Source organism: Aythya fuligula, chromosome 22 (genome assembly GCF_009819795.1).
Source record: "Aythya fuligula isolate bAytFul2 chromosome 22, bAytFul2.pri, whole genome shotgun sequence".
Lineage (NCBI taxonomy): Eukaryota > Metazoa > Chordata > Aves > Anseriformes > Anatidae > Aythya > Aythya fuligula.
In genome coordinates, this window is record NC_045580.1 from 4605727 (window position 1) to 4628132 (window position 22406).

Consider the following 22406-nt stretch of genomic DNA (forward strand, 5'->3'; position numbering starts at 1 on the left):
AAAGGGAGGCCTGAAAGCATCAAGCTCCCTATCGGTGCTTTCACTGCTGGCAAATCCTTTACAAAGGAGCTACAACGCTTGTTCTCCCTCGAATTTAAGGAGCACCGTCCTTTTTACAAGATGCAAGCACTGCATCCCCCCTGCTGCTGCCACCGAGGCTGTTCCAGCAAGCGCTTTGTTTGCCCTTTGGGGGTGGCTCCTTGCGCAACCACGCCGTGGTTCCTCAGCAGCGAGCAGCAAACACATCACCGTGCAGACGACAGCTCAGAGGAGGGCTTTCAGTTTCTCAGAAATCTCTCCTGCACCTCCTAGGGCCCAGCGCCTTGGCGCTGCACCCGCCCTGCAGCCTGCAGATTTTATCTGGGTGCGCTGCTGGTGTCAGGGGAAGTGTGGGGACATGGAGGTGCCAGCCCATCCTGCACAGCCTTCGGGTTCATGGGCAGCACCCTGACAGCTGGAGCTGGTTTGAGCCGTGACATTTTGCAGCATGACCTCAATTTGGGGTTTCTTCAGGGTTGTTTCTGCTCCTGGAGAACTCCTGGGGTGCAGGGGCCACTGCCACGCTTTCTCCTGTACTGGCTGGTGCTGCACCAAATCACATTAAAATTACCTGTACATGAGGACCAGTAGGACCTACTCTGGTGCAATCAGCCTGGCTGGGACCCCCTGGTTTGGCGATGGGGGTCCCATGCTCGGCATCTGGTCCCTGCACCAAACCTTGCTGCGGTGCAGGGGAGGAGAGCGGCCGCGTCTCGGGCGCGGAGGCGCGGGGACCTCCTGACTCCTGCTCCTCGCCATGGGAGCCGCGGTTGCTTAGCGATGCAGAGCCTGGGAAAAATCAGGCCGCTTATTTTTGGAGCCTAAATCTGGGTTTGGGTTCTTACCGTTGGCAACCCACGTGAAATGTGTTGCCCCCAGCTTTTGCTTTTTTGGCTCAGCACTGGCGCCTTTCACTTGGTGCAAATAATTAAAAATAGGAAGGCGAGGACAGGCTGTTCTGCTTCAATCCAGCCTCCTTCCCTCCACCTGACCTGGCAGAAGGGGCAGCAGGAGGGATGCTCATGTTCATCGCTGCTGCAGGGATGCTGTCACCATCCCTGCCTTGTAGGTTCGGGTTCAGGGAGGTGGGCAGTGGGTGCCAGCTCACTCCCCAGCCACACCATCCATGGATTTGCCCGATTCAGCCAATTTCAAGGCATTTTCAGGGCTGAAATCTGCTCCTAATGTTTCCTTCTGCTCCACCACAGCGTTTGCTGGGTAGCTCGCAGCCGCCGTCGGTCCAGCTCTGGGTTTCCTTCAACCGCAAGCCGATGCGGGTGGCCCAGTTCGTTACCAAGCACCCAATTAAGGTAAGCGGTGCCGTCCAAGATGACCTCCCTGCTGCAGGGCAGAGGGAAGAGTGACTGCTAAGTGGAAAAGCTAAATTACCCTACATGTAAATCCTGCTCGTAAGCCTCCCGTTCACATCCCACAGGAGTATTACATCGCCGATGCATCGGAGGACCAGGTGTTTGTGTGCGTCAGCCACGACAACAACCGCACCAACCTCTACATCTCGGAGGCAGAGGGCCTGAAGTTCTCCCTGTCCTTAGAAAACGTGCTGTACTACAGCCCGGGAGGAGCTGGCAGTGACACCTTGGTCAGGTAGCGTGCTCTCCGGCCAAAATCTCAGTACTTGTCGGCTGCTTTTGGTCCCCAAAGGCTCTCGAGCTCCCCGTTGCCTCCCCTCGCAGGTATTTTGCCAACGAGCCCTTTGCGGACTTCCACCGCGTCGAGGGCGTGCGGGGTGTCTACATCGCCACGCTGATCAACGGCTCCTTCAGCGAGGAGAACATGCGCTCCGTCATCACCTTCGACAAGGGGGGCACCTGGGAGCCGCTGCAGCCCCCGGCGCAGACGCACTACGGGGAGAAGACGAACTGCGAGGTAGCGCCGGGCGGAGGGGGATCGCAGGACTCGGTGGGACGAGGGATGGATGCCCACTGATGCGCTTTGCTTTTCCAGCTCGCCCAGGGCTGCTCTCTCCACCTGGCCCAGCGCCTGAGCCAGCTGCTGAATTTCCAGCTGCGCAGGATGCCCATCCTCTCCAAAGAGTCGGCGCCGGGACTGATCATCGCCACCGGTACCGCTTCTCCTCCCCAGGGCTGCACAGGGAGGGCTCGGGGGCTCCCTGCTGTCAGGACACCAAAAACTTAGTGGCGTCTCGCTCCCAGATGCACCAGCAGGAGGGATTTTACACAATGGCAATTACGTTGTGCATTTTGCTGCCCTGTTCTCCCAGTAATTACAGCACGTCCGTGTCGCTGCAGCACGGTGACATTAGAAACCTTGTCCACTTCGCTCTGTTCCTCCTTCCTGCCGCTGTCCAAGCGAAAGGGGGCTTGGACATGTAGAAATTGCTGTTTGCTTCACTTTTTTCCCGTAGAAAACAAGTTATGGAACATTTGCAGAACTACAAGCACGTTTTGTTTGATCGTGTTTATAGCCATATGCTTTTCCCCAGCTGCTTTTAAAACTTGTAATGGTCCTTAAAATATTCGGTTTTAAAGCATTGGCTTCTATTGGGAAAAATCAGCTCCTCCATCACTGCCTCTTGGCTCACGGACTGAAATAGTTTTTGAGGTGGCTGGCTTCATTTTAAGCAGTGCCTTTGTGTACCTGGAGAGGAATGATTTTTCTCATTCTCCTAGGCTCCGTCGGCAGGAACATGGGGAGGAAAACCAACGTCTACATCTCCAGCAGCGCTGGGGCGAGGTGGAGGGAGGTAAGGGCACCTGCTCACCAGCTCAGCCGCAGTGGCGGTGCAGCAGGCAGGATGTTGATAAGAGCCATGCAGCCCCCAGACACTAAAGGTGACCTCCGTGCATGCATCAAAGAGCTGGAGCTGGAAGATGCTGAATGCCCCGTGAGATCAAAGCAAAAAGGCTTTTTTTTTTCTTTTTCTTTTTGTAGGACGTACATTTTGTAGGATGTAGATGTAGGAACAGGCACGGTGGAGGGGAGCCTTGTGGCCAAGGCAGCGCTTCATGTGCAGCAGAGCTCTCCCCTCTCTTTGTATTTATTCAGCTCGCAGGACGTGTCCTTGGCCCGGGTCATCTGGCCCCTTTTAGACGAGCCTGACAGCCAGGGCTTTTGCAAAGGGGCTGGAGAGGCTCCAGCATCCTCCAGAAACACGGGACATTGCCCTCAGTTTACAGGGAGCTCGATGCTGTTTACTGAGTGGGTGTTCTGGTCTGCAGCAGTATTTGTGGTCTGCCCGCGCTCTCTGCTGCGAGTGTAATATGGTATTTCAACATCTGCAAGCTATTTAGTCCTGTGAATTAACCAGCCTCCTTTTCCTCCCCGTAAGTGCCGCGCGGTCTGGGTTAGCGTCTGGGCACACCGCGGCTCTGGCTGCTGCCACAGCACCCCTGGGGCTGGCAGCTCCAAAATCCGCCTGGGGACCCACGTGGGGATCCAAAGTTTCCCCTGGTGAGATCGTTGCAGTTCTGGGCAGGGAGAGTATGCGGAAAGCTGAGACTTTGGAGCGCTGTGCTCCCTCCTGGCTCGCAGGGCAATGAAAGCACGCTGAGGACAAGCAGAGCCGCGGCGCACAGCGCCGAGCTGCTGCACCACCCAGCCCCTTTGTGTCCCACGCAGAAGGGCAGAACGACCCCGTGCTGTTGTTTGCCAGCTGGAAGCACAACACAACCTTTGCTTCCTGGGTTTGGAGGCTGCTGGAAGGCTTTTGGCTCTGCAGATCCCTGGTTTGGCCTGAAAAAGAAGTAAAAAGGAGCCGGTGCGCGTGGTGCCCTTCACGGGATCATCCCCGAGCGCATTAGTGCATACTGCGAGCAGAGTCGGGCACGTCCGTGCTTTCTGTTTTGAAGCCGAGCTCCCTGGGGAGGAAAGCAGAGTGGTTTTGTGCTGGGGCTCACTGTGCAGAGCTGGGGGGGGGAGCAGGAAGCACAACAAGTTTCTTCCTGGGGGCGGATGCGCAGACCATCTCCGGGGCTTGTTTTTGCTTGCCGCAGCCCCATTTCTTGTTCAGCTCTCAGGAAAGCTCTCAGCCCAAGAAGAAGCATTTCTCGGCTGCTGTAGGAGGGCAGCGAGGCCCCGCTGGGCTCTCGGGCATGGCACGGAGGTGGGGAGCAGGAGGGCGAGAGGTTTGGTGCAGGAGGAGGAGAGTCCAGGGTGCAGCACACAACTGTGTATTTAGGGAAATGAGGCCAATGGCAGGAGTTGGCCCGTAAGCAGCTGAATTTCTGGTGCCTCCAGACACTTGGAGACCCGAGGGGTTCGTGTGGGTCAGACAGCAGCCCTGACGTGTGCTTCCCAGCAAAGCTTTCCCCTTGATCCAACACAGCTCTGCTATGGGTGATCTCAGCATTAAGCCAGGGACATCCTAACATGCGTGAACGATTCAGGGTCTCGACACTGGGATATGCAAAATGCCCTGATGCCCTTTATCCCCATGCCCCGATGTTCTCCCTTCACCCCCGTTTCTCTTCCAGGCGCTGTCGGGGCCCCATTATTACACCTGGGGTGACCACGGGGGCATTCTCGTGGCCATCGCGCAAGGCACGGAGACTGACCAGCTCAAGTAAGGGAGGCACAGTGGAGGCTGGCCTCGGGCTGGGGCTAGAGGTTGCCCCGGGGCAGGCAAAGACTTGCCCATTGTGGACATCCTGCTCCTTTTTTTCTGCAGGTACAGCACCAATGAAGGGGAAACCTGGAAGACGTTCACCTTCTCGGAGAAGCCGGTGTTTGTGTACGGGCTGCTGACGGAGCCCGGGGAGAAGAGCACCATATTCACCATCTTCGGCTCCTACAAAGAGAACGGCCACAGCTGGCTGATCCTGCAGATCAACACCACTGACGTGCTGGGTAAGGGACACCACCAGGGCTGCAGCGGGTGCACGAGAGCCATCCTGGCCCAGGTTGCTCAATTTAATAAAGCTCTCGCCAAACCCCGGCTGGTGCCCACACCGTGCACCCACCCCAAAACACCCATGTCCATGCAGACAGGGCTGCTGGAGATGCTCGCACCCAAACCCCCTCCCTCGTCTCCGAGGGATTTGTTCAGCAGGAACAGAGAAGAGCAAACCTTCTGAAGGCTTGTGCCCATGAATGTTTTATGACCCGCTTCAGCTTTGATTGCAAGGCAGCGTTTTTAATCAAAGAGCAGTTTAAGCTTGGCAGAGGAATTTGCTCGACTAAAATCTGCAGCGGATTCCCTTGACGTTTTGTTAGAAGCGGAGCTGTCTGGCAACCAGAACGGCTCCACGAGGCATCACAACTTCACCTCCACCACCATGGAGCTGGGGGCCGGGCAAGAGGCTGGGGTTGGCACCTCCTCCCCGGGGACCCGGCACTCTCCTGCTCCCAATCCTTCGTTCTGGGATGCCTATGCAATTTTTTAAGCCAACCTTGTCCCTTCTCGTAGGGGTCCCGTGCACAGAGAACGACTACAAGCTGTGGTCGCCCTCCGACGAGCGAGGCAATGAATGCTTACTGGGGCATAAAACCGTTTTCAAAAGGAGGACTCCTCATGCGACGTGCTTCAATGGGGAGGATTTTGACAGGCCTGTCATGGTCTCCAACTGCTCTTGTACGAGGGAAGACTTTGAATGGTAAATACCAATTAATTTCTTTTAGTCTGGGTCGTAAGTCTGAGATAAATATCTGTGACCAATCGCTCATAGTGGACAAACATCCAATTTACTTGGCTCTTTGTATTGCTGCTTGATTTTATAGCGAAGAGGAAACTAAATAGACTGAAAACATCCTTTCATTAATAATGGGGCATGAGACTTAATTAATGTCCCTAGAGCCTTTGGGGAGCCTCTGAAAGGTTCTTTAGAAGAGGAAAGTATTGTTAATCCATCACCTTCTTTCAAATGACGGCAGACAATTTGCCATCACGTAGAGATGCTCTGCTAAACAGCCCGCTGACCCTGAGCAGGAGCAGCTGGCCCTGCTTTATCATTTTATCTGCAGTGTGCTCGGCAATGCGACCGCACAGCTGTCGGGATTCGGAAACGGGCTCTGGCAATTGGATGCAAAGCTTTGGGGTTAGGAAGTGAACGGGGTTTTGTGGGCTGGGCTTTTAGCAGAGCTCGAAGCTGCTCAAATGCCTGGTACCTGCCTGCCCGGTGCCGAAATGGGACCGGAGGGGCAGCTGCCTTGTCACGGGCAAAAAAAGTAGGGCTGGTGGGATCTGCTCCCTGCCTCGGAACCACGGCAAAATCAGAGCAATGTAACCTCCTCCACGGCATTTTCCAAACACACCTCAACTCCCATTTTACAGCCAGGAAAGCCGAGATGCAGACATCAGGCAGCTGGCACGGAGCAGGGGTGCAGAGTCCGGGGTGCTCTGGCTCCTCTCTGCCTTGCTGCCTGTCCCAGCCCAGGCTGCCCAGCCCTGGGGAGGCTTATTTGTGAGGTGTTTGTGAAATGCCCTGCTGAAAGAAGCTGTCTGGGCTGTACGGTATTGGTATACAGCCAAATATTGATAATACATGAGTGAGAGCTTAAAACTTCTTTGCAAAAATAGAGGGGAGTAATAGCACAGCGCAGTGACACTGGTTTCCTTCCCTCCCTTCCCTCCTCACCTCGTTTGTCTCCTTGCAGTGATTTTGGCTTTAAGCTGAGTGAGGATTTATCATTAGAAGTCTGTGTCCCCGACCCTGAATTTGCTGGGAAGCCTTATGACCCGCCGGTACCTTGCCCCGTTGGCTCAACTTACAAGAGGACTCGAGGGTACGTGTTGTGCTCGGGAGGGGAACCTGATCCTCTCAGCACTGGCATTTATGCTGCTGGTGCTAAAACTGGTAAAACACACACACAAACACCCCGTAAGCAGCACTAAATGGATCGCATGCTCAGCCATACGTCACAACATCTAATTTGGAGCTAAGGACCATGAACTGCCTGGCTCTGTGTGTTGCAGCTACCGCAAGATCTCCGGAGACACGTGTACAGGTGGAGACATCGAGTCCCGGCTTGAAGGGGAGCTTGTACCGTGCCCACTGGCTGGTAAGTACCTGCAGGACAGCCTCATTCAGACACCTTCAGCTCGTTCCTGAGGTGTAAATTAGCCACGACTACTGGGGACCAGTGCAGAGGCTGCCCTTTTATCCTCATACACCCAGTAAGACATCACCTCCATCCCTGCGCTCTCTCCTCTCAAACCTATGATGCCCTGACACGCTGCCGTGCCTGCGTGCTGCCAGCTATTTGCATTCTGCTCCTCGCAGCTTTAATTTAATCTGCCATCACGCAGCAGCTCGAGAGTGATGGCTTTGCACAAGGCTGGCACCACGCTGCAGGCAGGGCGCACCCGGGGCCCTCACCACGTGTAGCTTTCCTCCTCGCCCAGCACCGATGTGATTTCCGCCCCTCCAAGCCCTCTGCAGCTATTTGGAAGCTGCTCTGGGCATGCTGTGACAGGCCCTGGTGATCAGAAAATAAATTTATGGTCCCTTCCTGCCCCAGCTTTGCAGTGCCTTGTTCCCAGAGTGTTTGTTCATCGTCTTTGGATACGTGTTGGCTTGTGCCATGGTAACCCTTGGGTGTACGGTATCCATTTCCTATCTCCATATAATCTCATTAGGGGTGCAGAGCCAGAACTACTCCCTGCCATCAGCCTCCCTCGTTAATAGCATAATCAGGCTTCACTTGTAGTGTGCTAACACCCGGGAGACTTTGTCCTGGGCCGGGTTCCCATTGTGCACCACCCTTCGCACATCAGGAACACAACCCCACGCTGGGATAGCTTCTGCAGGGAAGGTGGCCCCCGAGACAGCGCTCTCACCTTTTTTATGAGAATTTGGAAGAGCAGCATGCTAAATGTATTTGTAATTGTAATTGCCAGCATGCTAAATGTAGAAAGGAAGCGGTCACAGTGCTTTTTGCCATCCTTGCCTCCTCCTTCAGCCCTCTGGATAAACAACGGCTGGAGGGTTTTCCTGGGGTGCGAGTGAATAAGGGGAGCGAGTAAGGCTATTAGTGGATCCTAATCAGCCTAATCTCACTGAGACAAGGGCCTTTGCCTACGTTATGCCGTGGAGCCATAGCATGCAGGCAGGAGGGGGGAAGATAAAATGCCCTTGCACTCCTTGAGCATCCCCAAAGGGCCTGAGGTGTCCGGGTGACAAGCGCCCTGTCCCCACAGAGGAGAACGAGTTCATCCTGTATGCCACCCGCTACTCCATCCACCGCTACGACCTCTCCTCGGGCGTCAGCGAGGAGCTGCCGCTGGCTGGGCTGCGCGGGGCGGTCGCCCTCGATTTTGACTACGAGCACAACTGCTTGTACTGGGCCGACGTCACCCTCGACATCATCCAGGTGAGCGGGGGGCTCCTGCTGCCAGGGCAGGACTGAGCTGAGAGCCTCATTTCAGGCGTTTCTCATCGCTCAGCTCTCTGTGTGGCTTGTCTTGCAGGCCTGCCTCTGCTAATCTCGAGGCTGGGAATGTCCTTGCTTTTTATTAATGTTCATTTTTCTATTTCTTTGTCTTTTCTTCTTTTTTCTTTTTTTTCTTTTTTTCTTTTCCCAGCGTCTTTGTCTCAATGGCAGCTCTGGGCAGGAAATAATCATAAGCACCGGGCTGGAAACAGTGGAAGCCTTGGCCTTTGAACCTCTCAGTCGATTGCTGTACTGGGTCAACGCTGGGATTCCCAAAATCGAGGTATGGCCACATCACCCCTCTGCAAAGAGGGGACTGCAGCAGGGCACCTTTGGGGCAGCTGGGCCCCAAAATACTGCTGGCTTGTTGTGACTGAGCCCCAGCCCTCACCAGCAGCATGGCATGATGCTGCTTTGGGTCTACAGGACCATCTAGGTTGGAAAAGACCTTCAAGATTATCAAGTCCAGCAGTCAACCTGACCTACCAAGTCCCACCACTAAACCGTGTCCCTTAGAGCCATGTCCACACATCTCCCAACTAGCTCCAGGGACCGGGTTTCCACCACTGCCCTGGGCAGCCCCTTGTGCGCCCTCTCCATGAAGAAGTTTATCCTAATAGCCAACCTGAACCTCCCCGGTGTAACCTTTTCCTTGCATCCTACACTTGTTGCCTGAGAACACGATAATATTCAGCCCTGAGGTCAGTTTGTGAGGCCAAAGGGGGAAAAAAAGCAACACCCACACCCAGCCAGGTGGGTTGCAAACAGAGCTCCTTCTGTGACACCAAACTGCCCCTAAATTCACCACCCCACCATCTGTTATCACCCACCTTACAGTACCTGCTCCTTGTGCCCGTGGCAGCTATTTTATTAGGATGCACTAATTAAACGCCCCAGGATTCACAAAGCTTTAGGGGGGCAGCAGCCCGCAGTAAGCACAACCCTTCTCTTTCATCACAACTCCAGGTTGCCAATCCGGACGGAGACCTGCGTCTCACCATCCTCAATTCCTCCATACTCGAGCGACCCAGAGCCCTCGCCCTGGTTCCCCGAGAAGGGTAAGAAAGAAACCATCCGCAGCAGCCACGTCCCTCGGTTCTCCTTGGGGGCACCAGGCAGACCAAGCCCTCTCCTTCACCACCACATTCACACGAGCAGAACCCAAGGGAGGTGCTTCAGGCAAGGCTTGGGGGTGATGGGGAGGCACCGACAGAGCCTGGCTGCACTCCCGTGGCTGATTAGAGCACAAGCACCACCCTGACAGCTGTGTTGGCACCTTGCAGTGCTCCCAGCTCTTAGACACAGCAGTTCACAGCTAAGTAACCTCCAGCTGCACTCATGCCCCAGAAACTGCAGCTAAATTAGCCTGCCTTCTGCTCGCAGATCTGCTGCTCGTGCTCATTTGACTTGCAAAGCGCTCCTTTCCCAAAGGCACGTCTTGCAAGAGACGGGGAATGTAAAACACTCAAACACCGCCTGATAACCTGTTCCCTCGCGACACGCTGGGTTGTTATTTTGGGTACACTCTCTGCCTGTTGCAGGCTGATGTTCTGGACTGACTGGGGAGACTCCAGACCCGGCATTTACAGAAGTGACATGGACGGGTCCTCGGCCGGCTGCATCGTCTCAGAGGGCGTGCGGTGGCCCAACGGCATCTCGGTGGACGACCGCTGGATCTACTGGACCGAAGCCTACATGGACAGAATCGAGAGGGTGGATTTCAACGGGCTGCAGAGATCCGTGATCCTGGACAGCCTCCCGCACCCCTACGCTATCGCTGTGTTTAAGGTATCGCTGCAGCCTCTCATTTTGTACACGTTTCCATTGCACGCACACTGCGGCTGCTGCTTGCATTGGGCAGGTGGATGCAGAGCCTTTAGCACTTTGGGTTTGGTGGGAAGGAGCTAGCACGATGCTCAATCCCTTTATGCTCCGGGTGTGTTCCCACAGCCTCCATGAAGCTAGCAATGTCTGCTTCCACTCATGCTCAAATCCCAGTTCAGGTCTTCCTCATCTTCCTCCCCACGGGCTGGGGAGGGTTTGCACGCTGCTACCCCGTGACCACAGGGTGCTCAGGTGCTGTAGTGCAAGGGGACACCGACAGCAGGGCCTGCGTTTCAGAATGAGATCTACTGGAACGACTGGTCGCAGCTGAGCATCTTCCGAGCATCCAAAACCAGCGGCTCCAGGATGGAGACTTTAGTCGGCCGGTTAAACGGGATCATGGACATGAAAATATTTTACAAAGGGAAAACAACAGGTAATGGACTGGCTTCTTCTTCAGGTGGGCGTAGGATCTCCAGAGGGCTTTTCCCAGCCTGAAAGAGACAGAAAAAATTGGGGTGCGAACCTAAAGCTGGGTTCTGGGTGGGATAGAGCTTCCCGTGGGGTCTGAAGCCTCCTGCCCTCATGGTGTCCCCCTCCTTCCCCCGGTGCCAGGGCAGAACGCCTGCATCACCCACCCCTGCAGCCTGCTCTGCCTGCCCAAGTCCAACAACGGCCGGAGCTGCAAGTGCCCCGAGGGGGTTTCCAGCTCCGTGCTGCCCACAGGGGAGGTGAGGTGCGACTGTCCTCGTGGCTACGTCATGAAGAACACCACTTGCCTGAAGGAAGGTAAAACTGAGCTCTGTTCCTGCCTTGCGAGGTGGCAGCTTCTATTTCAAAGCCTCTCCTGCTGCCCTTTGGGCGAGGAGGAGAGCAGCCCGCTGTCCCAAAACGCAGCGTCATGCCTCCTGCCGGCTTGTTTTTGTTTTCCCCTCTGCACCAGAAAACACGTGTCTGCCCAACCAGTACAGATGCTTCAATGGGAACTGCATCAACAGCATTTGGCAGTGTGACAATGACAATGACTGTGGGGACATGAGCGACGAGAAGAACTGCCGTGAGTGTCCTGCGCTGGCGTTCGCCCCTCCAAATTTAGATGTCTGCTGCGGCGTCGCTGCACCTGAGCTGATTGCTTATACTCCCTGTGTAGTCAGGGGGAGCAAGAGGTGCTCCTGGGGGTGATATCCCAAGCTGGCTGGGCAACTGGTGCCCTGCAACATTTGCCCCTTGGCTTTTCTGCCCTGGCTTGCAAGCAGTGGGGCGGGATGACTTTCAGCCCCGTTCCCCAAAATTGACATTGACATCGAAGCGGTGCTTCAGGCTGCATTGAGCGAGGCTCTGTAGGATGCTTTCCCTCTCCTTCACACACGCCCATGGTGGCAGGATCTGTCCCCTCCCCACGACCCTGATCTCCTCCTCCTTTCCCTGCCACATCAGCCACCACGGTGTGTGACGCCGAGACCCAGTTCCGCTGCCGGGGCTCGGGGACCTGCATCCCGCTGTCCTACAAGTGCGACCTGGAGGACGACTGCGGAGATAACAGCGACGAAAGTCACTGCGGTGAGCTGCCTCCCGGCCTGAAATTTCCTCCCCTTTCCCTGTGCGAGGGATGAAAGCCTGATGTCGGGCAAGGCAGTGCTGCCTCAGATCCCCTTGTGTTCACCCTGGCCAAAAACCACCTCCTCCCACCACGTTCTGGGCAGGAGATAAGGGATGGAAGAAGCCAGCGAGGCCGTGCAGTGATTTCCCCCTGGCTGCGGTCTGGCAGGGAGGCTTCTGTGCTGCTGTCATCCAGCTCTCCCGTTCTGCTCCTTGGGTTCCCCTGTAACTCGAAGCCAAATATTTGGGAGAGATTAAAGGCTGACCTTGGGCAGCCGCCCAGCAGACGCATGGGAGGCGTGGGTTGCTCGGTGTTCCCGTGTTTGCAGCCATCCATCTCCAGCTCAGTGATTCAGAGAGGTCAGTGATGAACTGAAGGAGAAATGACGCTGGTAAACAGAGCAGGATGGGACCCCTGGGTCGTCCAGGGCTAGGGACAAGGCAGGGAAAGCTGCTTTTAGGATGGCTCTGCTTTGCAGGGCTGCATGGACTGTTGCTTCTGAACCAGCAGCCTCCTCTCCTCGGTCCATAGCCTGTGTGAAGTTGTCCTCCTCCTCCCCCCTAGCCCCCAAAGCACCTGAAAAGCGCCTGTGCTTGTTTGCAGAGGCTCACCAGTGCAGAAGCGACGAGTTCAGCTGCAGCTCAGGGATGTGCATTCGCCTTTCCTGGATGTGTGATGGCGATAACGACTGCAGGGACTGGTCTGATGAAGCCAACTGCACGGGTAAGCACTTCGATGTCTTCGATAACCTGCTGCCATCACTCCTTAAGGGCTCCCAACCTCTCCAAACAGCATTCGAGGGGTTTCACTAGCATGGCTCTTGGTGAGGATGTTTTTACACCGTGCTTTGCACCACCACGGGCTGCTCCCAGCACATCCTCAGCAGCCCGAGGTGCCGCAAGGCGTTGTGCCACGGCGGCTGTGCCTTTGAAGGCGCACTGAATAGCGAAGCGGGGCCGTGGCCGCCGGGCAGCCAAAGGATACTTGTGTGCAAAATGGGCTCCTTTGTTGCAGCGAGGCAACAAACAGGGCAGTGTGCACTGATCTCCTTTCAGAGCTTGAACTCTGACCGGTTTCTTGCCGTTAAGCACGTTGCAGAAAACAAGAAAGCAATAAACTGCAGAGAGGCTGCAAAAGAGAGGCAGATTTGGTGGGGAAGCAGCTCCTCTTGTGAGCAGCCTTGCTGTTCTCCATGGCTTCAGAAATCTAAAGAGGGTGGCAGAGCTATGGAGCCACAAGTGGCAGATCTGCTCTCTTTTTTGCTTATAACTCAAATTGATGCCACCTGGTTGCAAGAAATGCTAGTCCTCACCCTGTGCATCATGCCCTGCACCTGGGAGCCTCATGCTCTGACAGTCACGGCACTCAACCACCCTCAACACCAGTATAAAACTGACAGTGCTAAAGTCAACAGCCAGATAGAGCCTACTCCTCATCAGAAAAGCCAGCTGATAACAATGCATTGATCTTTTTCATTAAAAATAATAATAATAATACCAAAACAACAACACCCAAACAAATGTTTGCATGAGGAGAAAAGAGTTTTGAGAGTAGGCAGCGCTTCGCTCCAGCAGCGAAAGGCATGAGGTCACATCATAAAGCAATACACAGGAGAGACCAGGTAACAACCAGCATCAGAACAGATGGGCTGATGGGGTGAGGGGAGCCCCACGGGGCCCAGGAGAGCCCCCAGGGGATGGGAGCCACCGTGCTGAGCTCCTGCATCTCCCCCTGCAGTGCTGAACCTGCCTGGAGCACGCAGGGTTTGCGGTGATGCTCTGGGGACGAGGGTGGTTGATATTCCGTGTGCGTGGCTGCACGAGGAGGTTTAATTTATATTGGTAGCACTTATCTCTCCTATGAGTTTCTCCAGAGAGAATTGCTACAGGAACGGAACCTACTTCAAAACGCGTATCGGGTTTGTAAAGCCTAAAGTTGAAATTATCTAAGAGGATCACAATTATTTGAGAAACATTTCATCTGACTCCACTGGCTGCATTTATTGCTCTTATCTAAAATAATTACATTTCACACTGAATACCTAATAGAATATTACTGCCACAAAACTGTAGCATTCGGAAATATCTGCAAGGACACGTCACAACTAACCTGAAATTCACCAGCATGCAATTTAATTAAGTTGCACATTGCTTTTCTTCTCGATAATGACAAGTGCTCTCCTGGTTGAAGAGCGGCATTTGTCTTTAAAGCGACAATGTATGCTAGGCTTCAACCAGCATCCCCCACAGGCAGATATGTTTGCAACAGGACCCTAAAAAAGACCAAGGCCCCGATCCCCTTGAAACCCTGTCCTGGTTTCAGCTGGGATAGAGTTAATTTGCCTCCTCGTTTTTAAGAGACTTGTATTTCTAGGTTGCAGTGGGAGCACAGAAAAGGCTCGCCGGACTTAATTCCAGACCGTCCCCAGTGCCCCTCGGTGTCACCCATCCCTGCTCACTGCCCCTATCCTAGGGTCCCTGAACAGGGACCCTGCCACCCTGCCAAAGTTTTGCTCGTTTGCTGTGACATTTCTTGCCATCTGCAGCAAGATGCAGCCACTGTCACCTGCACCCACACTCATCTAGGGTTAGGATCAAAGGGAAAGAGGCTCCTGATTTGGAGAGCATTAGGACCCCTTAGGAGCCTCTGAAAACCATCCCAGGGGCACAGTGGTCTTATGAGCAAATACAGCAGAGAGAGAAAAAGACATGGCATGGCCTGGGGAGACCCAGATTCCCAGCAATGTGTTGCCTGAAGCCAGGGTGTGAACTTGTGCTGCAGAGATGCGAATCCGTGCTGGGATCCAGCATGATGTGATGTGCTGATGCAAAGGGGATGGCGCAGGGCTGCGTGGTGCTGAGTGCCCCGTGCTCAGCACCGCTCCCTGCTCTGCTTCCAGCAGTGTCTCACACCTGCGAGGCCTCCAGCTTCCAGTGCCTCAATGGCCACTGCATCCCGCAGCGCTGGGCGTGCGACGGCGACGCCGACTGCCAGGACGGCTCCGACGAGGACCCAGCCGACTGTGGTACGGCACGGGGACACTCCAGCAAACCCAGAGAGATGACTCCTGTCCCTCCAAAAGAGGGCAAACACGGGGAAAAAGGGATTCGGGGCTGCGCTGCAGTTTTTTGTATGGGAAAGGAAACCAAGGAAATCCACCTCATTCTGCTTTTTTTCAGAAAAAAAGTGCAACGGCTTCCAGTGCCCCAATGGGACTTGCATCCCGACCAGCAAGCACTGCGATGGCATCACCGACTGCTCCGATGCCTCGGATGAGCAGCACTGTGGTGAGTACCCAGGGGGGCTGCCGGGCTCAGGGCACGATGGAAAGGGGATCGGGACATTATGGGGTGAGGGCAGTCTGTGCAGGGACGGTGCTCAGTCTGTTGGTCCTGAAAACTTTCTGTAGCTCCGTGAAATCTGGACGCTGCGCTTGGGTTTGTCCAAATCAGTGTCCGCCCTGCTGGCAATCCCTGCCGAGACCCCATCCCCTCCTTTTTTCCCCAGAACCCCTCTGTACCCGCTACATGGATTTCGTGTGCAAGAACCGGCAGCAGTGCTTGTTCCACTCCATGGTGTGCGACGGCATCGTCCAGTGCCGAGACGGATCAGATGAGGACGCCAACTATGCTGGATGCTGTAAGCGTGATATCGCGCATCTCAGGGCACTTTGCATGAGGAGGGCTGGAGACAGAAGGGAACGGAGGCATGGGGAGAGTACCAAATCCTGCCAGGTCACCCAAACAGTGGCTTTGGACTCTAATACTTTGCTTTCCCAAGTCCAGATGCCCTCTGAGGGTGCACCTTCCTTCCTCCTCCATGCTAACCCTCTGGTTTCCCTCCGTGCAGCCCAGGACCCCGAGTTCCACCGCACGTGCGACCAGTTCAGCTTCCAGTGCCAGAACGGCGTGTGCATCAGCCTGGTGTGGAAGTGCGACGGCATGGATGACTGCGGCGATTACTCGGACGAAGCAAACTGTGGTGAGCAGTACCTCGAGGTCCCTCGTCAACCCCTTTGAATTTCGGGGCCCAGAAAACAGGCTTCTTCTGCTCCGTATACCCACACATGCATGCGTGCACCATCCCACTTGCACATTGCAGAGCATCTTGAATATAGATCAGTGTCATCTTCCCCTTATTGCAGGTAGATTAACTGGAGCACACTGAAAATCCGATGCGGCAGGCACACGTTGTGCTTGACTAAGTCTTGTGTGACCATATTTACTCCACACCTTCCCAGCCTGAAGCAGACAGGCAGCTTACAGCCAAGCTCAATATTTATCAATGTTCCCTCGGTAGCTTTAGGAGCTGTGCGGAGCCAGACGAAGCAGCTGCGGCTTTGTTTCGGAGCGGCAGGGTTTGCTTCTCCCTTCCTGCCATGCTCTGGGTGAATTTCACTGTCAGCCCTGGTTTTGAGATCATAGGTGCTGTCTGGCCATGGAGCAACCAGCACGCAGACACTGGGGTGGTGACACCAGGCCAGAGAGGGCTGGGAGGAATGGGGATGCTGGAGAAGAGGGGACCCGCAGTTGTGCAGGGGGGATGCTGGGGTGATGCTCTCAGGGCTGGTATTCCCATGCCCCAAATGTGCTGAAGGCTGCTGAGATGACACAGGGGCTCACGGGGCTCTCCTGTTCTCATCAGAAAACCCAACAGAGGCCCCGAACTGCTCCCGGTACTACCAGTTCCAGTGCGGGAACGGCCACTGCATCCCCAACCGGTGGAAGTGCGACGAGGAGAACGACTGCGGGGACTGGTCGGACGAGAAGGAGTGCGAGGGTGAGGACCTGTGGTGCTCCGTGATGCTCTGCATACAGGGGCCCCACGGCCCCAAAATCCCCCTTGAACAGGCGTTCTGCCTTGTCGAACCCCCTGATCATGAGCTGCGAGGAGACGATGCAGATAAAACACAGGGCTTGCGATGCCTGGCTTGCTCCCTGCTCCCCCCTACCACGGGGGCTGGCTGGGTGCTGGGAGCAGCCCCTGAGAGCCTCTCCGTTCGTTCGGTGTCCTTTCAGGCTCCCCAGTAGTTCCCGTCACCGCAGCCACCCCGCCGACGTGCCTGCCCAACCACTACCGCTGCAACAGCGGCGCCTGCATCGTGAACAGCTGGGTCTGCGACGGGTACAAGGATTGCACCGACGGCTCCGACGAGGACGCCTGCCCCACCTCCCGTAAGCTCTTCTCTTCCTCACCTTCTTCCTCCCGAATGCCCGGTGACATCCCTGCCTTGCACCCCAGCGATTTGCATCGCAAGTTTGGGCACCCCAACGGGAGCCATCCACCTGCTGGATGGGAAGACATTGCCATCTAGTGGAGTCGGGACCCGGGGACGGCTTTCGGTCCCTCCTGCTGGTGGCCCTGGGTGCTCTCCTCACTTCTCCTGCCCGCAGGTCCCAACGTGACGGCCACCTCCCCGGCGCCGCGGGGCAGCTGCAGCAGGTTCGAGTTCGAGTGCCAGCAGCTGCACAAGTGCATCCCCAACTGGAAGCGCTGCGACGGGCGGCGGGACTGCCAGGATGGCACGGACGAGAGGAACTGCCGTAAGTGCGGGGGCAAGAGGGTCTCGCCTGGCTCCTTCCCTTGGGATGCTCTTTGCGAGGACGGGAGGATTTATCGCTGGTGGAATCCACGCAGTAAAAACGGAAGGAAAAAAAAAAAAAGCACCCAAAGCACTGCTGCCTGTTCCATCAGAAGTCCAGCTGTGGGTTTCACGGAATGGATTTCATTTCATTTGGGTTGGAAATACCCGTCAGATCATCAAGTCCATCTATCACATAACAGTTCCAAACCATGTCCCTAAGTGCCACATCCACCCATCTCCGAGATCCCAAGATCTAAGGAGGTGACTCCACCACCTCCCCGGTGGCTTAAGCCCCAAGTTCTCCTGATGGTGGCTCTTTTGTCGTGCCAAAACACTTTGCCAGAAAGCTCTTGCACCAGCACCTGGCATCGCACACAGCCCCATGCCAGTGCGGGACTCTCGCGGCGCTGAGCCCTGCACCCTTTCTGCCTTGCAGCAACGCACAGCACCCTGCCGTGCCCTCAGGGCTACAAGTGCGAGGACGGCGAGGCCTGCCTGATGGTGGCGGAGCGCTGCGACGGGTACCTGGACTGCTCAGATGGCAGCGACGAGAGGAACTGTACGGGTAAGCTGCCGCCCGCCCCCCTTTCTCCTGCAAACCCCATTTCCCAGCCATTTTCCATCGTCATCACCACCTCTTTTGGCCCCGTGGGGATGGGGGGATGTGTGCTGCAGCTGGCCCCGGGCAGAGAATTGCGATCGATCGCTGTCTCTGCCCAGCCACGAGGTGCACCACGGTCCTACCGACCTGCTCGGGGCCTCAAGCATCAGTCAGGTTTTAGTTCTTTAATTAAATATTGATTGGGAGAGGCTGCTTGGTGCAGGGGGGAGGCACTGCGGAGATTCATGGGGAGTCTACACTCAGGGAAAACCATCTGTTTTCCTTTGGAAAGTTCATCTGGCCAGGCTCTCCCCTTGCCCCAACACATTGCTCTCCAGATTCCCAGCCTCAGCTTTGGTCCGTCCGCTGAACACGAGATGGGACATGGGCAACCCCACAGAGGGGCCCTGGGTGGCTCACAGTGACAGCACAGATCCAAAGGGCTTGTTTCCACCAGCAGACTGACTCCCCCTCTTGCTCCCCCAGACGACACGATCGTGTACAAAGTCCAGAACCTGCAGTGGACGGCCGATTTCTCCGGCGCTGTCACTCTGACATGGGCTCGGCCAAAGAGGATGTCCTCAACCTCCTGTGTCTACAACGTGTATTACAGGTACACCACTTACTGCATGACCCATGGGTGGTCGTGACAAGGAAAGGACAGGAGAAACATGAGCAGAGGTAGCAGCACACACGTCTTTGCAGCAAAGCACCGTACCAAATCGAGCCCCAGAGGATGGAGCTTTGCAGTCTATTTCTGTTTGGAAAATCTTCTAATGCTTCGTTGCAAAGCAGACCCAAAATAGCAGCAACTAGGGGACATTTGTGAAAAGCTGTCTTTGTTTCCTTCAAATTGTTTACTCGGACAGAAATGTGGGTATATTGGGTTTTCTGTTTCTGCTTGGGTCTCGTCTTTGTGGGGCTGCTAACAATGAGAACAAAGTCAAGAAATTAGAGCACAGCGGTTATAGCAAACCTCAGAGGACGGTGCTTAGGAGGCACTGAGCTATGTTTGGTTCAAGCTTTGAAACAGCAGCTTTTCAAGCTGGTGCCGTGGCTTTACTGAGCAGAAAACTAAGCAGCAAGCCCTTAAAACACAGAAAACTGATTTCATCCTTTGGGGCAAGCTGTGTCCCCCTGTGTTCCCGAACATATTCCTGACTGCAGGGGTCTGACTCTTGTGCAGGACTGTTGGTGAAAGCATCTGGAAGGTTTTGGAAACCCACAGCAACAAAACCAACAGCGTTTTGAAGGTCCTCAAGCCTGACTGCACCTACCAGGTGAAGGTCCAGGTGCAGTGCCTCAGCAGAGTCTACAACACCAACGACTTCATCACCCTGCGGGCACCCGAAGGACGTAAGCAGACCTGCCTGGCTCCTCTCGGTTCAAGCTGGAGGTCAGATTACGAAAGGGTTGATCAGGCCTTGGGAGACAACTGCAAGAGATAACGTCTGCCCTCTCCCTTTCTAGGAGACCCCGATAACCTCCTGCTGTTGCCCAGAAGAACTGGACACACCGCCTGTGACCATCACTAACACCTTTGTTTCTCTCCCCAGTACCAGATGCCCCCTTTAACCTTCAGCTGTCCCTAAAAAAAGAAGCCGAGGGGGTGGTGACAGGCTGCTGGAGCCCTCCTGTGAACGCCCATGGCCTCATACGGGAATTTATTGTGAGTCCTGCACCATGTTTTTTTATTTTGCAATTTGAGGTGGAAATTCACTGAGAATGCTGGGCAAGATGGGAGAAGAAATGAAGAAATGGTGCGGGGCTGTAGGTAGCAACACAGTCCTCAGGTTTTGTTTCAGTCCATGGTTTTCAGTCCATGGTTTTGTTTCTGGCTTCCTTCCTTTGGTTGAGTAATAGAAAGACCTGTGGCCCTGTGGGACTGCTGACCATGGAGCCCTTACCCCTTGTTTTGGTCCTCCTAGGTGGAATACAGCCGGAGTGGATCCAAGGAGTGGTCCTCGCTCAGAACCACCAAGAACTACACTGAGATCAAGAACTTGCAGGTCAACGCGTTATACACGGTTCGAGTGAGTATTTTCAGAGCTCTGTCTGCAGGAGCACTCTGCAGGAGCTTGTTACTCTTTGCTAGGCAGTCCAAGTCCCACACAGGCAACTAATTGCTAAAAAAGTATGCAGTTAAAATTCTGCCCTTTAATGTCAGCCCTCAGCAGGGGCCTGGCATTTGTGCCAACAATGTGTATAGTTTTAAGCCCCGAATTATGGCCCTTGATTTGCTCCTCCTCCCAGGAGGCCAGGCTGTGTTATGAAATCTGTGCTGCCCATTCCAAGCTCACTGCAACTGCACCAGATCTGGGGCGGAGATAAATTTGGTCCTGACTCTTGCCAGGAAAAGAAGCAGATATGCATGTGGGGAAGGCGTGCACACGGGAGAAGCTGGGTAATTATAGGCAGAACTAATAAGGAGAGGAAATGAAAATCTGCACAGCCAACCTTGGGAAAAGTATACTCTGCCCCTGTCCATCCTTCATGAGCAGGCTGAGCACGGGTACTTGTGGGGGCTCACTGGGAGCTGGGATAACCCCCCATGCATTAATGTTTTTCTCTGTGTCAGCTGAAGTGAGTCTTTCCTTCCATGTCTTTCCTTCCCATACTAACTTGTTTCCAAATAAATCTTTGGAACTGGATTCAGCTTTCGCATGGGCTCTGCAGGCACGAATCTTACCTACACCAGGGCTGATCGATTCCAAGGCTCCTTATCTTTATAGACTTTTTTATAAAGATCTCATCAGAGAGCGGTTATCTGCAGAGAGGATGCACCTCCCTCCTCTTAGATTCTTTTAATTGACTTAAAGTAGTCTGCTTTATCTCTGTAATAAGCATTTTATTGCCAAGTAATTAAATTATTGCTTGCTTCAATGTCCTTTTCCCATGAGCTCCACCATGTCCATACCCTTGCTCTAACCTCGCTCTCTGTTTGCATTATGCAGCGTTGGTGGCATACATTCGTTCATATTAACTAACCGTCTTATTTGCAAAGGTTGCTGCAGTGACTAGTCGAGGAGTGGGAAACTGGAGCGATTCCAAATCCATAACCACCATCAAAGGCAAAGGTAAATGCTGTTTTGGTTTCAACCAACTTGGTCAACACAGCAAAAATACTGAATGTAAGCCCAAAGCGTTAGTATCAGCGCACATAACCACCTCCTCTTTCTTTACTTTTCCCTATTGAGCATCTGACATTTTTAACAACTTTGCTGTACCTGCTCGCTTAACTGGAGCCACCTCAGAGTTCAGTGGCAAGTCTGAACAGGTTGTTGACTCTTCCTCTGAACTCTGTGGCATGCAGGATGCAAGTCCCTCTCTCCTGGACTGCAGATGGATTGCCACTGACTTGTGTAGGCTAGATTCTACCTTTGGATAAGCACGATACATTACCAGCAATTCCTTCAATACCGTTAGCTGAAAGGCTGCTTGCTCATTCTTCTCCCTCTTAGATTATCACTATGATGGTTGCTGCATTTTGTGTCGGTTAGACCGCTAAAAAACCACGGAGGTTCCCAGAAACGATCACATCGTTGCAGGCTGACAGTAGATAAATCCAACCAACACGATAAATCATTTCCCTCTGAAATGTTTTTTGATAAGCCTTTTGAAATTGTTTGTATTCCTGGCAAGTTTTTTTCCAAGCCTATATTCTGATGTCAAAATTGTCTGCTATCTAATTTGTGAGATAAAAGTGCACCCTTGCTACGTTGACAAAGAAAGGAAAGAAAACACCGTGCTACTAAAAATGCAGGATTCTTTGTAGTATGGAGAGATGGAGATGTTCTGGGTCTGGTTGGTGACTGTCATAACGAAAGTCTGCATTTTGCCTGTCCTCTCCCTATGTGTTTGTTTTTTTGGGGTTGCAGTAACAGCCGTTTCTCCCTTTCCTTCCAGTCATTCCTCCACCTGTCATACGTGTTGAGGGCTACACTGAGGACTCCATAAGTTTCAGCCTAAAAATGAATACTAATATCAAGGTAAAATTTTAACCTTTACTTCTGCAACTACAGTAAAAGAAAAGACCTGGGTTGGATATGGGATAAATACTGAATAAGATAAGCCAGCACCCATTTTAGTAGCACAATTGCTTTCGGAAACTAATTATCCCATGCCAATTTATTACTTGGTACTCATCAGCTGTCCCAGCTCTCTTAATTAGGATGGAAAATACAATTTGGAAACTTAAAATGGTGGCTCTTTTTCACTGAATACAAGAATAGCTCATGTAAGCTCATATTGACAGGTCAGCGGTTACGTTGTGAACATCTACTGGACATTTGATACGCACAGGCAGGAAAAAAGAACTCTGACCATAGAAGGAGAAAAGTCGATCCAGAAAGGTAAATTTAGGTGTAAAATTCTGCTTAAATCACCTCCAAACAGAGTGTTTTTACTGA

General features: G+C 53.9%; 1 protein-coding gene across 2 annotated transcripts in view; it reads left to right on the top strand.

Moving 5' to 3' along the window:
* The window catches only part of SORL1 (sortilin related receptor 1), a 33737-nt gene that overhangs the window by 3345 nt on the left and 7986 nt on the right, over positions 1-22406 (top strand). The window contains exons 6-39 of one of the 2 annotated variants that reach the window (XM_032201937.1): positions 1248-1349; positions 1475-1644; positions 1734-1926; positions 2005-2122; positions 2691-2764; positions 4494-4582; positions 4688-4866; positions 5426-5612; positions 6613-6741; positions 6932-7017; positions 8156-8328; positions 8540-8671; positions 9355-9446; positions 9930-10176; positions 10510-10648; positions 10828-11001; positions 11156-11269; positions 11650-11772; positions 12416-12535; positions 14715-14837; positions 14992-15099; positions 15320-15451; positions 15662-15793; positions 16457-16591; positions 16831-16986; positions 17206-17355; positions 17833-17961; positions 18484-18610; positions 19184-19353; positions 19554-19666; positions 19926-20030; positions 21002-21074; positions 21904-21986; positions 22253-22349. In XM_032201937.1, the coding sequence (XP_032057828.1) occupies positions 1248-1349; positions 1475-1644; positions 1734-1926; positions 2005-2122; positions 2691-2764; positions 4494-4582; positions 4688-4866; positions 5426-5612; positions 6613-6741; positions 6932-7017; positions 8156-8328; positions 8540-8671; positions 9355-9446; positions 9930-10176; positions 10510-10648; positions 10828-11001; positions 11156-11269; positions 11650-11772; positions 12416-12535; positions 14715-14837; positions 14992-15099; positions 15320-15451; positions 15662-15793; positions 16457-16591; positions 16831-16986; positions 17206-17355; positions 17833-17961; positions 18484-18610; positions 19184-19353; positions 19554-19666; positions 19926-20030; positions 21002-21074; positions 21904-21986; positions 22253-22349 (4474 nt within the window). Of the gene's footprint in view, positions 1-1247; positions 1350-1474; positions 1645-1733; positions 1927-2004; positions 2123-2690; positions 2765-4493; positions 4583-4687; positions 4867-5425; positions 5613-6612; positions 6742-6931; positions 7018-8155; positions 8329-8539; positions 8672-9354; positions 9447-9929; positions 10177-10509; positions 10649-10827; positions 11002-11155; positions 11270-11649; positions 11773-12415; positions 12536-14711; positions 14838-14991; positions 15100-15319; positions 15452-15661; positions 15794-16456; positions 16592-16830; positions 16987-17205; positions 17356-17832; positions 17962-18483; positions 18611-19183; positions 19354-19553; positions 19667-19925; positions 20031-21001; positions 21075-21903; positions 21987-22252; positions 22350-22406 lie in introns of both variants that reach the window. The other variant, XM_032201938.1, reaches the window with a different exon arrangement.